The sequence below is a fragment of the Fukomys damarensis genome, unplaced genomic scaffold (assembly GCF_012274545.1).
Source record: "Fukomys damarensis isolate Sample0158 unplaced genomic scaffold, DMR_v1.0_HiC HiC_scaffold_17, whole genome shotgun sequence".
NCBI lineage: Eukaryota > Metazoa > Chordata > Mammalia > Rodentia > Bathyergidae > Fukomys > Fukomys damarensis.
The window spans coordinates 22,084,231-22,103,939 of record NW_022900929.1 but is presented as its reverse complement, the minus strand read 5'-3'; the positions used below and the strand labels follow the sequence as shown (position 1 = coordinate 22,103,939).

The 19,709-nt window shown below is 43.1% G+C and overlaps 1 protein-coding gene across 1 annotated transcript in view; it reads right to left on the bottom strand.

The window, feature by feature from the left end:
- Auts2 (activator of transcription and developmental regulator AUTS2) overlaps positions 1-19,709 on the bottom strand; it is a 1,133,790-nt gene that overhangs the window by 65,868 nt on the left and 1,048,213 nt on the right. The window contains exon 8 of the mRNA XM_010644519.3: positions 16,576-16,627. Coding sequence (XP_010642821.2) covers positions 16,576-16,627 — 52 coding nt within the window. The remainder of the gene's footprint in view (positions 1-16,575; positions 16,628-19,709) is intronic.

Here is a 19,709-nt window from a genome sequence, read left to right as displayed (position 1 = left end):
TCAAAAAAAAAAAAACAACAACAAAAAGCAAAACCCCCAAATCCCTACTTGGCTAAGATACTGCATGAATCCAACAAATCAGTGTGGGATGATCCCTGGCATACTCCAGGCACTCTGTGGATGTGGAGAGCCTCCCATTCCTTTCCTGAAAAACACCCAGTCCGGAGGAGTGGAGTATCTAATCATGCCAGATGAGGAGGAGGAGGAGGAGGATCAAGAAAGAGACTGGCTTCCCTTTGCTTTCTTCAGTCAAGTCCCTCTGGTTATAACCTAAACTCCAGGGCTCAAAATAACTTTCAGAATGTTACATTTTAATTCCTTTAGGCTCAACAAACATTAACTACATTCCTACTGAGTACAAAGAACCCTTCTGATCACCATCAGGAGGGGAGAAGATGGGAGGCCTAGAATTCAGAGGAAAGAGGACACCAACAACTTAGTACAGGCAGGCAGGATGCAGAGGAAGGTGGGAGGGCTTCCCGGAGGATGTGGCATTGGAGCAGAGCTGTGAAGGACAAGTAGGACTTTGAATTTACAGGCACCGTGCGTATGAGCTCATTCGGTGTCGTTATTCCAAGCATTCTAATTTTTAGACATTTTGTCCCTTGAAAAATACAACCCATGTAAGAAAGGCTCATCAAGTGAGTTAAAAAAAAAAAAATCTGTGGAAAAAAATGCAAACAGAGAAGCATACAGGATAATTAATAAAATCTGGTAGAGTGTCAGCTTCTTTGAAAGCTTGCAATTAAAAGGAAAAGAATTAAGCATTTGTCTTGCCTTCCCTGCCATTATATTTGAGGGTAACTACAGTATTAATTGATGAGGGAAAGCTCTGCTGTATAGTAGAATTTCAGTCAATAAATATGGAGCACTGGTAGAAAAATCTCCCTTTTACTATCTCTAATGAAATACTAAATCTGACAAGCATCACCAATACATTAGCACTACAGGAAGGCCAATGGAGAGGTTCCCAAAGCAGGTATGAGGTTGGTAGAGCCTCAGCTTTCCACATAATTTGGGCAGCACTAGAATCCAGACATCTATGCACCGTGGGTGTGAAGCGACATGAAGCTCACTGCAGTGCCTATGAAGGTTTCTTAAAGGAAAGTCTAATCAAAGCTCTAGGGCTGACTGTCATTCACAGGCAATGAGAGGGATAGAGGAACACACTAAATGACCCCATGGGGGCTTCCAGAATGTAGGATGGTCTATGGTGCAGCTGGCCTGGATTCTGTAGCAAGTCAATGACTTGAAAGAACTGAGGGGCTTGGGAGAGGGTGACCCCCTCTATTTAAGATATAAATATATGTCTTGTTTGTATTCTGAAGTGAGCAGATATAAAATGACACTCATATGACAATCAGGGGGATAGGATTATGGATAAGTATCAGAGGATATCGAGGAATTATAGTATATTTTGCTAGTGCAATACATGATTATTTAAGAAAAAATATTTTAAAAAGATGTGCACTAAAGTATTCAGCAGTGATGCTATACTGGAGAAATGCTCTAAAATATTTCAACAGGAGCCAGGCATGGAAGCACACATCTATAATACCAGCACTCTGGGAGGCTGATGCAGGAGAGTCACAAATTTGAGAACAGCCTGGGTAAATAGCAACCTGGGGAGACCCTGTCTCAAAATAAAAATTTTTTAAAAGCCTGGGAATGTAGCTTAGCATGAAGGCCTTGAATCCAATCTCCACTACCAAAGGGGGGAAAAGTTCCCTAGAAATAAAGGGAAAAAGGTAGCTTTACTATCACCCAAACATAATGAGGCAAAAGCTTGATAAATATAAATCCAGAAAAATGGGCAAACAGAGGGGTTTATTCTTACATTGTGTTTAATGAGCCTTGAAATTTTCCATTCTTTGAAAAGCTTCTGATTCATGATAAAATTGAATTCACTTTCCCTTGGAAATTTTTTTTTGTATGTGTAATGACATATTTTACATGTCTCAGAGCTGATATTCAATTTAGACATTCCCTATTAGTAAAGGCATTTGCATTTGTAAAGTTTCAAGGACTAGGAAGGTAGTGCTTGCCTAGCATGCAGGAAGCCCTGGGTTCAATCCCTAGTACTGTCAAAAAGCCAAACACCAAACCAAACAAAAAAATACTACAAACTAACCTTGCAAAGTTTCAACACAGGTAAAATCCAGAATGCTGTAGGACATCAGAAACATTAGAAACCTGAGTAACTGTTAGAAAACCAAGTTTCTGAGCACCCCGCAGACCCAGTGAATCAGAAGTGTCTGAGGGTGGGACCCAGCAAGCTGTCTGTCTTAATACGTCTTCTAAATTGGTAATTCTGATGCAGGCTGAAGTTTGAGACCACTACCTCCAATACAGCTAGTCTTGCGAGATGTCTATCCTTGAAGGACACCTAAAAAGTTTGACTGTGTAGGTGCCACACCAAAACTTCTCTGGGTGTCACATGGGGTGGGGGAGTGGTGGCTGAATTTAACAGACATAATTTTACCTTAAAACTTCATAATATTTCACGTGGAAGGGAAAAGCTAATTCAAAACATTTTTGTCCGTTATTCTACAGTCTTGGGGAGTACGGTATAATAAAGAATGAACACAGTATTTAGTTTACAAAACAGTTACGTGTGCTCACAGCCCGTTTGCTCAGGACGTGTGCTCTGTGCTGTGATAAGCTCTCACACACATGGCAGGCGGGCATCCGTGATGCAGCACCTGTCCAACAGGAACTAGAGAGAGCAGTTTGTCTCTGAGAAGCAGTTGAGCAAATTAGCTCAGTGTAACACTGGCCAAAGGTTGTAGTTCCAAACTTCACTTAGCTTAGTATAGCCCAGAGGGTGGAAAGAACGGAAATCCATTGCTAGGAAAACGACTGTATTTAAGAGTAGGTGCACAGTGTCACTTTACCCAGGTCAGGCATATCAGATATCTAAGAGAAAACAACAACAAAAAGGCTGCCCAACAACAAATGCTGTTCAAGGGAACAGGGATCTCACAGAGTGATTTACAAAAACCTCACTGCCAAAATGTTGTTTCTTGTACATACATCGGTGGCTGTGTGCTTCAGAATTACCCAGAAGGCTTGTTAGAAGAGACTGTTGGGCCCTGCCACTGAAGTTTCGAGTTCAGTAAGCCTGGGGAGGGGCCCTGAGATTCTGCACTCACTGCTTCTGCGGGGGGCACAGATACTGCTGATCCAAGGGCTGGAGCTAGAAAACCACTCATTTAGACCCATTTCTACACCTGAATTCCACCTACCCCCCAGTCCTTTTAATGGCGGGTTCCTCATCAGCAAAAACTCTGTCTTGCTCTGGTTCTACAGGATTAAGTGCAGGGCCTGGAAGCTCACAAAACATCTAGAGAGGGAGGGTTTGCAAACATTCTTTAAGCACGCTGGGCGGTATTTCTGCAGCTCTTTCTCAAATGAGCTCTAAAGGATTAACAGAGAAAACCTGGGGAAAGCATATGTGAGCGTGTACGTCTTACGACCAGTTTTGGTCACAAATGCAAATGGTCACCGGCGCTTAGGACCCTTCTCCACAGTTGAGCCCCACCTGCCCTCAAACCCAGTCCCCTGCCTGCCCCCTACCCTCCCTACTCCACGGTGTCAGCTGTTCACCTGTATGGAAATGACAGCCGCTTGTCACGCTCTACATGAGAGGCCTCACTTGCAGCAGTAACTAGCATGCCATTTCCGAAGCTGTCATTCTCTGGTGTCAGCACAACCTGCTGTTCAAAGATCTGCTCTGACATGAACCAGGCAGCCCTGTGACTGTTATTGCCGTGGACTCTTCTGTGCTCCGACACCGATGGCAGCTGCTCGTTGCCCAGGGTTTGTTTCGCCCAATTATTTGTTTGTCACTTGGAAGCCCAGGATGTTGAGCAGGTATTGGGGAGGTATTTTTGGCCTGATGCACAGGCAGAAAGCATAATGAGGCCCTCAGGTGAAGGTCTATTTTGTCAGTTAGGTGCTGGAATGATGTGCACTGGAGGAGCCTGAGTAGCAATTAGGATATTTGAATAAGATAAGATACCTGGCAAGATGCTGAGAAGGCTCAGAAAGTCGGCCTTAACTTCTAAAATGCCAAAAAACTCCTTAGAGTAGGCAGTTTTCAAGTTCATCTGGGAGCTCACACAGGAGAAAGACGTGTGAGAACTCTTCTCCACTCAGAGGCCCTGAGAAGGAAGGAAGGCTGGAGCGAAGCATCAGCCAGCCCTGACCAGAAGGTGTGCTCTGGGGGTGAGGCTGAGTCTGTGGCCAAAGAGGGGTGCTGGGCCATTTGGTCCAAGAGCAGTTCTATAAGGGAAGCCGGGCCAGGGTGAGGGGGACAGCCATCGTCTCTAGCAGTCATCCCCAAGCTGTCTGTCTTGGTGGAAGTTTCTCCTTCCCACTTGACAAATCAAATTTATTTGACGTCAAACATCTTGGGAAGAGACCACAGTACAGGATAATATGACCTCATAGCCAACTGGAAAAGACAAAACCACTATTCTACCAGTGCACATGGTGGCAGTCCCCTGACTCCTAACCCAGGACTTTCTTTTCTAAGGCCCTCACTGTCTCATCTGTGATGCTCTTCCTTTCCATAGTTCTCAATCTCAGAAAGCGAGGCAGTCCAGACAGGTGGTGTTTCCACAAACACACACCATAGGTAAGGCAACGGACAAAGGTAACCCAGCTCCTCCTTAGATACATTTCCTAACTGTAGTTACCAGCTGCTGGGGAACATCAAGATGCTCAAAGTAACATTTCTTCTTTGTTACTCTAAAACTTTTCCCCCATACCCGAACAGTGTGGATAAAACTAAAATCCAACAAACTTCCAATGCAGTACCCTCACCTTCCACCAAAAGAAGAAAGAGCAGAAGGAAGGCTCAGTGGAGAAGATCTAGATTAACTTTCGAAGGATCCGCTCGAGGAATGGCTCCGTGTATGAGCTTGGGCTGGCAGCTGAAGACTGCTGGGAGGTGGTGACATGAGCTAGAGCGGTCCTTCCAAGCCTCACTTTAACGCCGTAGTTACATGAGGCATCTGACAGACTCATGGGTACTCAGTAAACTCTTAGGCTGCAGTCCGACCCCACCTCATGGAACCTGCAGCAACCCTTGCCTAGAAAACGGTCAGTGAGGACCCTCATTCCACTTGTGAAGTCAAGTTCAAAGGAAGCCTGCACCTAAATGAGTACCTTTATATACACAAGGGTTTCATAAACATTGAGTAAGCAGATAAAACACCACCCAAGGCATGGACAGTGAAGAAGGAAGGCTGCATTGTTATTCTTAGTCTGAAGATTAATAGCTAACAGCTGGTGTTTGAGTTGTAGCTGCGCTTGTGTGCTCTCTCTCTCTCCCTTCCTCTCTGCTCTACTCCCCTCCCCTGCCCTCCCCTCCCCTCTCTCTTTCTCTTGCCCCCCCCACTACTATAGCTCAGTTGACTTCCTCTTATGTCTGAGGTCTTTCTCACAGAGAGGAGAGAGGAGAAGTCTTGCTCAGGAATTTTCACAGGTTCTGGAGTGAGGTCTGCTTGCTGCTTGGCTCCTTTGAAATGCAATCATTCCCAATCTCATTCACTGCTCTCAGGGAAAGTGGGTGCCCTAGGGTGGGCGGGAGCTTCAGAGGGCCTAGGAGTGGTGGTGAACCTATGGCATACGAGTTATGGTTTTTTTCTTTCAAGACAAAAGATGTTAGTGTATAAGTTTGTTTTTTTTTTTTTCCTTAACTAAAACCTTAGTATTCAGGTTTAATCGCAGTGTTGAGACTTTGTGATAAATAAAGGGGTTTGGAGTTACAGTTTGGCACTCCCTGTCCAAAACCTTCACCATTCCTAGTCTAGACCACAAACCGGCCTTGAGACATGGGGGAGGGGTGACCCAGCATCCCCCATACTTTTTTAGCTACTAGAAAACCAAGTCAGATGTTCCAATGCTCAAGGAAACAAGAAGCAAGAAGCACCCCTCCCCCGCAAAAGGAAGCCAGGTACGGCTGAGCCTGAGTTTTCTCTGCCATTGGCTTCCTATAATGTTCCAACCTGGCAAGTTTAAGCAATGAAATCTAACTGAAGAAACACAAAAAGAGGCTCTATACAAACCTTTATAATGGTCCCTAAAATCTCGCTTTTTAAATGGAAAATTCAGAGGGGTAGGCTTTAGTCTAAGACTGAGCACAAGGAGGCAAGCTCTGGGTAACATACTCTGCTCTCTACTGAGGGCTGCTCTGTTTCTAGGCGGCTGACTCTTAAAGAGTTCTATCTTAGATCAGCTTTTCCTCTACAAAAGTTTTAAGGCTATTTTTAATTAGTAACTGTCTCCTTTGACATTATATCACTTAAGAATTTTCTTTGAGCCAGGTGTGGTGGCACATGCCTGTAATCCCAGCAGTCTGAGAGGCTCAGGCAGGAGGATCTCAAGTTTAAACCCAGCCTCGGCAATTAATTCAGTGACATAGTGAGACTCTGTCTCAAAATAAAAAATGAAAAAATTAACTGGGAATGTGTCTCAATGTGAAGGCCTTGGGCTCAATCCCCAGTACCACCACCACCACCACCACCACCAATAATATAATAATAATGGCTTAATCCCCACTATAACTACTACTAGTAATAATAATGATGATGATAATAAAGTTTCTCTCAATATCATAGTACATGTTTAAATTCTTACTACTCTGGTCATATGCTGTTGTATCTCCAAAGCCGCCTTATGTGGTCAGTGCTCAATAACTGTTTAACAAAATAATTAATATCAATATAGCTTCTAGACGCCAACTCAAGAAATTCAGGGAACAACCACAGTGGACAGTTACTTATCAGCTCACACGCTGTGATTCTAAAGAAGACTCCTTGGTGAACCAAAGCTTTTGGAAGAGGTTTAAAGATAAAGAAGCCCTGAGAGGAGGCCCAGCAGGAGTGGGGCTGTCAGGGAGTGGAGCTTTACTATAGAAACCCTTTCCTGGTGATAAACTGATAATGAGAAAATGATGTCATCTTGGCTAAAATTAGGTTTTAGTGTTACTCTGCAGAGAGATGTGAAAGGTGATAGATAAGAGGGAGAAAATGTTTTCCAAGTGGCTTTTAAAGGCATCCAAATATAACCGCCTCCCACATCAGCACACCGGCACACTTGAGACATTTCCCTCTTCAGAAGGACTCTTAGAAAGGCAATGATGTGCTCTCAACGTCCTCTTTCTAAGAGGAGGTTTACGAGGGTCAGAGAAGCTGACTTGAGCGCTGGTAAAACACCGCTCTCTATGAACAGCAGCGCCTGCCCTGTGCAGATTTGGGTCCCATGTTTATGTCGTCCGTTGCTAGGGAAATGCCCCTGCTTGAAAATCCCAACTCATTACTTAGGAAATCCTCTGAAAAATAAAGGTCAGTTTACTGATAGGCACAGCCATGGGCAGGGAGAGGAGCAGCCTGAAGAAACACTGTCTGCTGAGAGGGAGAGGAAACAGGAAGTGCCCTGCTGGGACATATTGGCAGGACGGTTTGGGTCACATCTGATAAGACAACAGAAGACATCCTGAAAGTCCTGATGAGAACGTTCATCAACAAGGCAAAGCCCCTACCAGCCTGCAGAGAACATAAACTGTCTTGGGAAGATGTGGGGAGAAAAGCTGGAGGAAGACCTTCATCTGTCTGGAGTTCTCTTCCAGGGTCTTCCCATAGCCCATGGTTTCCCAAATCCCAGTCACTGCCATCTGGTTTTGTGTTCTCTTCTGTATGGGTTTGTTTCTAGATGTCCACCAAAGCCTCATGCAATCATAGGTGGGGCTTCTTCTAGAATTATTTCATGGTACAAGTAGGCTCAAGGGCACTAGGATTAAGGGTGTGAGTGCTACCTACCCTACGTAGTCCGAGTAAGATAAAAGGTGCAGAAAGACTAAATTGGGCACCCCTCACTTACTTTTGCTGTCTTCTGCCACAATGATCTGTGCCTCTCTGCCACCCGGCCTTGGAGCGAGCTGATTATGGACTGAGCCGCTTCAAACTGTAAGCCAAATAAACCTTTCCCCCTTTAACTTTGGGCGTCAGGTATTTTGTCTCAGCAATGAGAGAAAAGTAACTAAGACACTTTCCCATCTTATTCTATGCTACATCCTCCAGGGCCAAGCTTAGTATGGCCATTATGAGTGCATGCCTTGGGGTTAGCTGGAACTAGTTCTTCCACTAAATAGCTGGGGCAAGTTAAACTTTCTGAACCTCAGTTTCCTGATTTGAAAAATGAGTGAATTGCATATAAATTGCCTTGAGAAATACCTGGCAAAAAACAAGTCCTCAATAAATGATAGGCATTCTTATGCACTTCAGTTTCCTCATCTATACAGACGCAATTTCTAAATTATTTTCGAAACAGGAGTTGCTGTGAAGATTAGATGGCATAACATATGTAAAACACTCAGCTCTGTGTATGATTTGATCAAAATAAAGTGCAAGGCAGTGCACTTTATATATAATTACTTGTTTTTCATAGCAACTCTGTGAGAGAGGTTTGATTATTCCCATTTTACAGAAGGAAACAACTGGTGCTGATGTGCATAGCCCCAAGTTCCATAGGCAGTAGGTGATGGAGCCAAGATTCAAGTCCGTACCCGTGTAAATCTGAAATCCAAGGCCCACACTCAGAGAGAGCATTACATGGTTCCTCAGTGATGGAACCCCTGTGTGCTTCCTCAAAGTAACTACATGGGGCCTAAACCTGCGATCAGGCCAAAAATTATTCTCTGTAGATACAGGAAGTCATTTCTGCATTCAAAAGCAGCTTTTCCATTAGTTTCTCAAAGCCAGCAATAAGCTAAACCAGGTAAAGAATAAGGAAGCAATTAATTTCTTGAGGACTTAACTGATCTAACTTCATAGGGACTGAGCAAATGGCTGTGGGTGTAACAGGTCTCTAACAGAAAAGTCTACTGATTGTATCACCATGGCTATGCAAACCACTCACATCTGTTTGCATTAACACAGTGGGAAGTGACTTCTAGGAATGCACCCAAGACTGGGAGACAGACAGTCTCTTTTGTTCAGAGTTTACTTTCCCTTTCTTCCCGGGGTGCTAAGGTGAGGATCCCTCTTCCACAGCACTGTTTCTGTGGGAGGAGTTTCCTTCCCTTCCATTGATGGCAGCTTCGGTCAAATGACTTGCTCCAGCCAATGAGATGGCTGGAAGTGCCACACACCACATTCAAGCCGAAACTGGAAGAGGTCTTCTGCAGATCTGCTTGTTCTTGCCCCTCTCTCAGGATGGACGAACCTGCTCCTTTAGCCTGAGTCCCCAGAGTAAAGACAGGGAAAGCATCAGCAGATCCACAGCTGACACCTGAGACTTTCACGGTTATAACACACTGAGCTGTTTTGTCACTCAGCAAAATATACGAAAGCAGACCAACGGACACCCTATTAATTGATGTAGAAGAGCCAAAACTTCTCTCAAGAACCCACATGTCCTGGTGTACTGCTGTATACCACTAAATGGTTTCAACAGAAAAGCCCCCAGGACACTGGGTCTTCACCCTAAACCATACCAGTGGCAGCATATTTATATTCCATCGCTTGGGTTCAAGTCCTGATGAGGCTTGTGCAAGTGGAAAGAGCTGCACAGAAGACCCACAGAGACCTGCCAGAGCACTCCACAGGGACCGGCTTTTTCCACTATTAACAGGCTTCAGGGGTGATAAAAAATCATTTCTAGGAGGAGAATCACCGGCACAGCTCCTATGACCAGCTTTCCTCTAAGAGGTAAATGAATCTCCAAATACCAATGTATGGACCATTCTTGTATCAGGCGTGAGGATACAGTCTTCTAGTACATTCTAGCAAAACAACCAATCCAAAGTCAGTCTGCGGGGGTAGGAGGGGCCAGATGTTGGACAGGGACAAAGGGGGAGTAGCAGAAAAGGTGAGTTTTGCCCCAGAATCAACCTGGTGGATTCATGGATTGAATTCTCTGCAATAGAGAGCGATTTCTACTTTTTAAAGCATAGATTGGGCAAATAGGTAGAAATGCTTTGATGTTAGCTCCAGGCTAAATAAAAGACAGCTGAGCAAAAGTTCAGGCACCATGAAATTAATAAAACCACTGTTGCACAGGCTCCACCATAGGTTCAGGAATAAACTGGGAAAAACCCAAAATGCATAGAGCAGATTACTCAAGTGGGAATCAAATCATTTTCTCCACTGAAGTTTTCTGGCACGTCCTTATACAGTCTATTCGCGAGATTCACAATTCACCGAAGTTGCTTCCTGAGATTGCGTACTGCCTGGCTTTCTAAGTAATTGAGACAAATTTTGTTTGTTATATAAATTCCAGGCAAGAGGGTATTTGACTTAAGCACGGGAAAGGAAAGAATTCTTATGTAAGCTGCAAAACAATAGGATTTTATCTTATCCAAGGAACTTATTGCCGCTTGCCTGTGTGTGTTTTACTGCCAAAATAAAATAAATTGAATCAGCTCACACATAGATAACATGCTCTTTCCTAACTCATACTAATTGCTTGGCTAATTGATGTTTGTTGAACTTTCTCCATTTCATTGAGTGATTAGGTACAAAGCTAACAGTTGACATCTGTAGGCGCTTAACTGGCGTCTGTAATTACTGTTAATGTTAAATAATTGTTAGTTAATTGGAGTGGTAACTGACTGAATGGAATCCAGATTGTGAAGCAAAAAGAAACCTAGTTAAATAAACATACATTTTCAGAGAAAACAACATTTTTCTGCAGTTGTCAGAAACTAGAAATACTCCAGAGGCCATGGCATAGCCACAGGCTGGCTCCATGCAAGAAACCACATCTGGGCCTCACCCGTGGACTTGACAGAGTCACCACTGAGGAGGCCCTTTGTCCTTTAACTGTTCTCATGAAAGCTCTTCAGGAGGAGTTGATGGTTTTTCTTTAAAAATTACAAATGTCTATTGTGGGCGTGTATTACTCTCTAAGACAACCAAGTGCTATACCACTGGCCACATGAAACACTACGTATAAATGTATTAAGGGGAGGCTGGGGAACATTCAAGCTTTTATGCCAATACTGCTAAATACAGAGAAAATTCTTTCCAAGGATGCAGTAATCCTCCAGTAAAGTAAGCAAAAAAGGGCTTTCTGCTGGGCTCTGAAGGAAACAGAGTAGTGTCTGAACACTGAGTAAAACCATCTGTCACGCTGTAATCTGCTTCCAGCCAAGCACGAGATCTGGGGCACTCGAGATCTGGGGACCCTGCCTTCTGCCTTTTCTGTGGGAAGTGGCAGCGTTGTCGAAGTTCAATCTCAAGACACCGCTGAGATCCTTCCCAGTGCTCAGAGTCTGGTCCACCCCTTCTCTGCTCCAGTGATGGGATTCAGTGTTTAACCAGGACTTCCCCACCACACACATCCACAAGTTCAGCAAAATACCAGGTAGTAGACAGACACTGGAAAAACACATCCAGAGGGAAACACTTTGTTACTACATGAAATATTTTTAGGCCCTTCTTGGTGGCTTCACACTAACAGCACAAGACATCTGTTTTCAAGAATTCTCAAGGAATAATTCTATACAACAGATTCTGTACATGAGAGTTGCTTCTATAGGAAGGTCAATTTCCATAACAAAAGGAGCTGATTGCATGCTATTTGCAGTATGGGATGGGAGGAGGAACTGAACTACTCATAATTCCTTTGTCTCCCATGAAGCACCAATTACCCTTCAATACTATTTAATTCACACATCACATAGCTCTCCTAAAAAATCCAAGAAAATGCTCTGAAATAGTACCAAAAAAAAAAAAAAAAAGCCCAGAGAGAAAAAATTATAGAATACGCCAATTTCCCCGTATCTGAGATTTAAGGTATGACAAAAACACTACTAATCTTGAGAGGCTGACAGTGGCTCATTTTATTCTTGTCACACTGGAAACGTGTTTCACATCATGTCCTCCCTACTAAGCCCAAAAAGCTACAAAGAACAATGTTAAAATGATCTCCATATGTTCATCTTAAAGGGATTTTAAAGTGTAAACCAGTTTTTATTTTGTTTTTTTAAAGAAAGCTACCCCACAGTCAGCTGCATTATTTCCCTACATGGAATTATTTTAGGGGAAAGACTTCTCAAAATCCAATTGTGTTCTTGGTAATGCCAAAATTACTCTCAACTTCTCTGTCACCAAACCAAGGGAGTCCCTCATGTCTAAATCTAACAAAAGAGGTGATACTGTTGCCAGTAGAGAATTTATGAGGCATCTAGTTACTAAACCAGCAATATCTTTACATAACCTGTTTCTCATCTCCTCTCCTCAGATCTCTGGCAATTTTTAGTCAGGCCCTCTTCCTACAAAGCTAATAAAATCCTAGCACCCAAAGGACCCACCAACCCATAGGTTCCAACCCCATCTGTTTCCCACCCCGAAATCCTCAAGAAAGTCAACTGCAAGAAGGGGCCAAGTGTGTTCCAGAAGTAGGCATGTGAGTGAACTCTAGGCAGCTGAGCATTCCATGAGGTGCTCATCATGGGGACCGAGTGTCCACTAGGACTCCCCAGGGCTGATACAATGGGGGTAAAGTGGAGTCCTGCAGGAGTAGGGGGGATCCTCCTTCCCATTTTAGGAAACACTGGGTGTTGACAGCAGGAGGGAGAAGAAATCAGAGGCTTCTTCCTACCTGGATTATGCCCCAGCCCAGCCCCTCAGAGATGCCTATCAGCTAGACAGAGCTCTCCACCAGCCCAGGGGGGTCCAACTCTGCAATGTAAGACAAAGGTGAAGGAAAGAGGGGTGGGAAAGTCAGCCAGCCAGTAAAATACACCTTTGGCCACTTGCACCTTCTATCTGAACTCTGCCTTGGTTGCAGGATCAATCCTAACAGGGCTCTGAGGCAAGAAGGGACAACATTCCAGGCATTTTCTCTTCCCCTAGCCTTGACCATGGACTTCTAATCAAGGCTGGTACTAACACCTGACCCTTGTTCTCCACATGGACCTTCCCTTTTCCTTCCTCCACAAGTAGCTGTGCTCTGGAGCAGTCTAAGAGCTTGGAAAGAGATTAATTATCTTGGCAGGATAATTGTGTGGAGCAATGAAACACTTGTTTTCTGCACTTCTGTCTACATGTTGAAGTACTGAGATGACCAAGGGGATCTAGAGAAGCTAAGACATGGCTATGAATTCTGGCCACACTAAACTGATTGGAAAATTCCTTTTGAAGAAAAACACTCCGGAATTGGGAGTACAGGCCCTGTTGCTCTTACAGCAGTATAACCAACTAAACAGGGACAATAAGTTAGTCAGTCTTTTTCTCTTTCTCTCTCTGCTTCTGTCTCAGTGGGAAAATTAATTTTTTCTTTGGCAGATGGTTGAGTCACAAAGACAGAAGGATTCATAAAACTCACATGAACATCCTGTAAACATTTAAACACATAAAGATTAAATAAGGCAACCATGACCTTGATTAAAGCTAAACTATTTTTTTATGTCTACAATACTAATCCCTGCAATTTGGACGCTCATCTCCATTCCTCTTTGGAAATACCCAGTTCTCACTGGGCATGGCACGTGTCCAACTGTGTGCAAGCACTAGCTGTTTAATCAAAGTTGTTTTAAAATAGGAAATAAAAGGCACCAGAAGCAATCAACATTTCAGAACACCTAAGCAGGATGATCTAACTAGTTCTCCATTAAATCAGATGGACTTTAAAGTATAGGGAGAGCTGAAATAAAATCAATAAGTAAATTATAGAAAACATATTCATTGTACCTACTCTGCTTCAACCCCTGCCCTTTGGCAGTTAATTGTTTTATCCCCACCAGAGATGTTGGCCCAGGACTAGGTTTTGTTACGATTAAACATTCTGACCTACAGAAGCTAAATGACTTGTTCGAGCTCACGAGCAGACTGATGGGACTGAGCCACGGCTCCTGCTGCTTTGGCCTGCAGCTCCATGGCCACACTGTGCAGACCAACATCAAAGCTGCCCCGAAGCCCTCACCACAATCAGCCTGTGAGATTAGCACTGCCCTCCCATGGTGAAATTTTATGGACCGAATCTGCCACCACCAGGCTCAGCAGCATAATCTCACCAGCAGCTTAAAGCCACGCTTCTCTGAGGCCCCGATACTGTCAGGCTCCTGAGAGAGGTGACAGGCAGCTTTAAACATCTGGAGGTGAAGGGATACACGTGTCAGCTCCCTCACACTCTTGTTACACTGGTCAATAAGCTGAGGCTTTGAAGAATTGCCCAGCAGTGTTTGTTACCTGGTGTAAATTTGCCTTTTTGCAATGCTCTTTATTGCTCTTGGCTAAAGACACTGGACAAAGACAGACCTGACTTTCAGGCAGGCGGGCTGCTTTGCAGGAGAACTTGAGCTTGATGTGTGTGAAGCTGACAGTTCCTTGAAGGCCTTGTCAACCATCCATCCAGTAAACACTGCCACTACCCAGAGTGAAAACAGACCCAAAACCACAAGCACATAACAAGACTCCCTGCACCTGTCTTGAAGCAATTATTGACATTATTGCTGCACAATGAATCCTTTTTTGAAGTTGTTTTCCTGATATTTAACAGTTTGAATACTAATCCCCTTAACAAAACTATCCTGATGCTTTCCCCTCCCGCCCCGCTTAATCTCTTTTGGGAGGGGGACTGGGTACCAGGCAGTCTACTTTGCAGCACCTGGATTTGCACTGATTCTGCCTCTTGTCATTCATGTTACCAACAGGAATTAGCATAAGGCATTAAGGGGAAACTCTGGAGGAGAAAAGAAAGGCCATTTTGATGGAAATAAGGGGCAAAGGAATAATCTGCCATCAACTAAAATGCTTATTTGTGTATGGTTTCCCAAGCAAAGCTCAGAAAAAGCCTATGTTGATTTTAGTGTACACAAAGAAACCTTAATCCTTTCAAGGCAACTAAATCACCCCCAGAAAAGCAGCTCAGAAGAAAGGCACCCTGTCAGGGGATGACTATTCACAACCAAATAGATGCCACAAATCACACTCTGTAAGTAAACAAAAATAAGAATGTGGGAAACGTTGACTGGAAACTGGAGAGGAGGGAGAGGCAAAGAGGGAGAGGCAGAGGGGAAGGGTTCCTCATCCATCACTCTATATCCACCCTGAAGAGGCTGCAGGGCAGAGGAGGCCCAATGGAGGTCCCAGAGCCAGCGCCTGTTTCCAGGCTGACCCCAGTCCTGGAGCACACTCCAAAGCTTTTTTTTTTTTTTAATAGCAAATGAGCAAAAAAGGACACAGTCACATGTGGTTAGAGGTCCTGAGGGTCACCAAATCACAGAAGCCCTGCTTTCCTCAACCTCCCTTCCTGTTAGCCTTCCTTCTCACATAGATGTTGACTCCACTGTCTACTAATCCCCTCTTGTCCTCCAAATGAGCAGTAAACAATTATGCATTTTTACACACAAGCACTATATGCTACGAACTGCACATATCTTCGTTTATTAGGCTTTTAGCATTATGGATAACAAATTTATATAAACTTTCAGTCCATCAAAAAATATGATGAAATATAAAACTGGAACTCTATTATGCACTAAAACAAGATAAAATTCAATATAACAGTAATTCCGGGAGTAACAGCAAGCACATAAACACATACACTTCTAGGGAACTCTAAACATCATGTACTATTTAAAATTGCAGTTAGTTCACATTCTAAAATAATCTGGGAGCTCAAAATAACTGCACTTTTACTAACCAGCTAGCAAAAATGCTCGCCAAGGCAACTCAAGGGCGACGAAATGCAGTCGTGTTTCACATTATGAGGACCCAAGTTAGTTCAAGTACTACCAAGTATCCTCGAGGTTGCACAGAAAAAGATTACCACGGTAAGAGCATCTTCTCTATTTAGCAATTACCCTGCAAGGCCCTAAATCAGGTTCTATAGTAGAAAGGGAAAGATCAGTTTATATAATTTATACCATTCAAATTATACATCTTTCAAAGCCAGTAATTGGAGATTTTCCTAAATTTCATTATTTCCAACAATACTGCTACAAATGAAAACTGCCAAGAAACTTATTGGCAATGATTTAGGGTAAGTTTTCCCTTAATGTACTGCTGTATCATTAGCCTCTCTTACTCTACATGGAGGTCTGGAAGAAATTAATGGCACGGTGGATATTTAAATTCTGCCCTCTTGCTCATTTATTAACTTTACAGAAAGCCCACAGCAGAGCATGGCTTGGTTTATAGCTGTAACATGGTGAATGCTAAACACGCACTTGTTATTATAGTCTACAGTACACACTGACTACTGATAGTTCTCCCACTGGCCCATAGCTGGTAAGTAACAAGGTAAAGCATTTGGGGAACCATTCTTTTCTATTATAGCTTCTCAGGTTACATTAAAGTCACATAGCAAGTAGTGATATCTCAAATTAATTTATATGAGGATTTGGGCATATCCTTTTAACATAAACTTTTAAAATGTGTCACAAAAGCATTCTGAGTCTGTCTCACGAAAAAGCAGAGAATATAAACAGTAGCTCCAGAATGAAAAGAAAAAAGACCATTTTTTTGGCGCGGGGTGGGGGGGTTGTTGTTTCTTCCTAGGCAATGACAGTAAGACTAATACTATTAAAAAGCACTACTCAAAAGAATTAAGGAGTCTTACCTTTGTTTACAATCACAGTGTTGAAGAGTTTTTCAGAGCTGGCATCTGATGCCTGAAAAAGAAGAGGAGGAAAAAGTGTTATGATTGTTATTGATATTGCCAGCCCCATCATGATTACTATTATTTTGAGTCAGTGTACTACATTTTAGGAAAGCAGTCATTTTTCCAAATCATCCATAAGGTGGTGCTAGTTGACTGCTTGAGAGAGACCTGCAGTGCAGCTATTTGCTGGAGGAAAAAAAAATCTGACTTTAAATATGTGTCCTTATTAGACATATTATCTGTGTAAAACATATTTCGCAGATGATACACAAAGCAATTCAACTCATTCTCATAATTATTTTTCTATTTCACCGACAAATTATTATTTGGGGAATAGTATTTTTGTGCATGGTATTTGCAGACATGCCTATTTTTCAATTTTCTTCCACAAATCAGAAATGCCTATTATGTAGTGCTAAGCTTTTCCTCCCTAAAGTGTTAAACACTCTCAGATACTCATTTTTTAAGATTCATCTGGTGACCCCAAAAATCCCTGTTTCTTACAATAACCAGAATGACCTTGGTGTTCAAATAGATGCAAGCTAACCTGCCCAAAACCCAGCCACCAGCATGATTTCCTTTTCATTTTCTAGCAATCGTGCCTGCTAATTATTACAGTGACTCAAGGAAAGTGAAATAAGCCTGTTTAAATAGCAACACTAAAGCCAATTTAAATTATACACTAATGTTCTAGAAAATAAATATTAATTCAGTTTAATGGAAAAGCTGTAATGTTTCAGAAGCACTGAATATTTCTAAGGGTGAAAAATTAAAAATTTAGCAACCTCACTATATACAGTAATTTGGGGATGTATCTTCCTTTAAAGTTATGATGGTCTATATGTGTGCTGTTTTTCTATGTAACCCCTATGAGAAACCACTTGTCTTTCACACTTTATACATAGAGATGTACATTCTGACAAAGCAAAGCACAGAATGCTGAATAAATATGGAAGAAAGAAACATAGGAAGTAGGGGGAGGGGGAAGTCTGAATAGCACATTCTGACTCACTGCCTTTTGGGGACAAAGAAGATATTCTATTTAGTCCTTTCAATGTTACACTGGCAAGATGAAATATTCCTATGTACATCTGGAGGACGTATTCTAGTTCTCAGTGTCAGTGATATAGAGACATAAAATATCCTTACTATGGCTATTTCCCTTTATTTTAATTCTGATCTTTCTTCTACAGAGTGGTTCAAAAGATTTAGGGGATCAAAGGGAAAAAAACTAATGCATAAAAGAAGTACTCAAAGGTATGTACTTATACATATACAGTTTAAAATAAATCCTAGATAGACTTTTTTCTCCTTTACAGAACTAAAATATATTCCCAGAGCCACTCTGATATCTTAAAAAAAACTAAATATTATAGTAGCTTCATATAAAAATGAACTGCCAAAAAAAGTACTGCATGGGGGAAAAACAACTTACACACCAAGCAGATGAGGGATACTGAGTTACAAAGGGGAAAATTACATGAATGATGTTGTTGTACTGAAATGAGAGATTTACAGGCATATGAGTTTCCGAGGTAAAAACTTGGCCATGAGAGTTTATTTCATTTCCCTATCCTTCAACGAAAAAGTCTCTTAGACTGGCTTGGAGTTTTCTTGATGTTACACACTCGAAGCTTAAAAAATAAACTGAAGCCGATATTTTAGAACCCGTTTATTAAATCGTTTTACCAAACTGAGAAAACCCTTGAAAGATTTGCGGTTACATATTAAAATGAGACTAACCGGCCCCCAGCGGAAGTCTCCCTTTGCTGTAGGTGCCTGTGCTGAAATGCCCCGTGCGGGGCGGCAGGCCCTTGAGAACTGCACCTTTTGTGAGCTCCCCTGCCTGCACTACGCATTTTGTGCTCCTCTGGTCTGAACCACAATTGAGGACAGGACTATTATGATGCCAACCACTAAGTTATTCAGGAAATAAGCCTGATATGTTATTCAGAAAGGCTTAGGAGAGTGCATTCTAATAAAGGCCTTTTCACCCTTTAACTCCCTGAGACTCCAGTGAGGAAGCTCCAAATGATGCCTTTCCCAACTGGGCAAAGAGGGGTTTCAAGAAGGCCTCCGTGGAAAAACATCCAAAAGATGTTGATTGCAAGGGGACTGGCTAATCACAAAAGGATTCTGGATCCCTCTTCCTCCCCATCCAGGCAGTGAAAACCGTGGCCAACCAGTGTCCTACAAAGTCAGAAGAAGAAGAAGAAAAAAAAAAAAAGCTTCTGAGCCAAAGTCTTATTTGAGAACCACAGGAAAATCCTTCGTGTTTCTTCCGGGAACTTTCCTTCCACCGAACACTCGAAAAGCATTCATACAAATCATTTCTGCTCCTTGCATCTTACTCTTGGGGACGTTTTCATTTTCGTCACTTTTAGAAATGTCCGCATTTCCCTCCGTTACTAGGATCATTTTCCTGGCCTGTTTTTCTCTTCTCTTTTTTAAATCAGAACCGCTAAGCACCAAGAGCCGCCGCGACCAGCAAGCGAGTGGGGTCTTCCTTCTCTCCAACTATGGGTACCTTTACACGCCACGGACTTGAAGATTTCACTCGTCGTTCCGTCTCTTTCTCCCTCGCTAGGTTTTGGGGGATTAAGAGCACGAAGAGGCTGAATCCCCAAATGACAGAAAAACAGAGGTCTCTTTGGGGCTTATTATGTAGGAGAAAGAGAGGGATTTTTTTCTTCATAGTGAAAGATTACTAGAAGCCGTAGTTGGTTTTAAAAGTTAAGCCAACCAGAGCAGAAGGGGGAAGGAGGAGAATGAGAAAACGAATGAAAGCCTTGGGTGCACGGCGGTGGGACCTGGAGGACCCGGCTTCCCTCCGGACTCAGACCCCCGGCCACCCTCCGCACCCACATCCGCGGGGAGAGCGACTTTCCAACGAGCGAACAGAAACCTCTTGGAAACTTAAGCGCGAGTTCTTTCACCCACGGCCGATCCCTTGGTGAGCCTGGCGGTCCTTTCGCTTCCCTGGGCACCGCGTGCAGGCGCGGACAGATCTGGCTCGGGAATTCAGGCCCTGAACGGAGAGCGCAGGGGGCACCGGCCCGGGCCGGGGGAGCCCCGGTCCCTCCCCGCGGTGG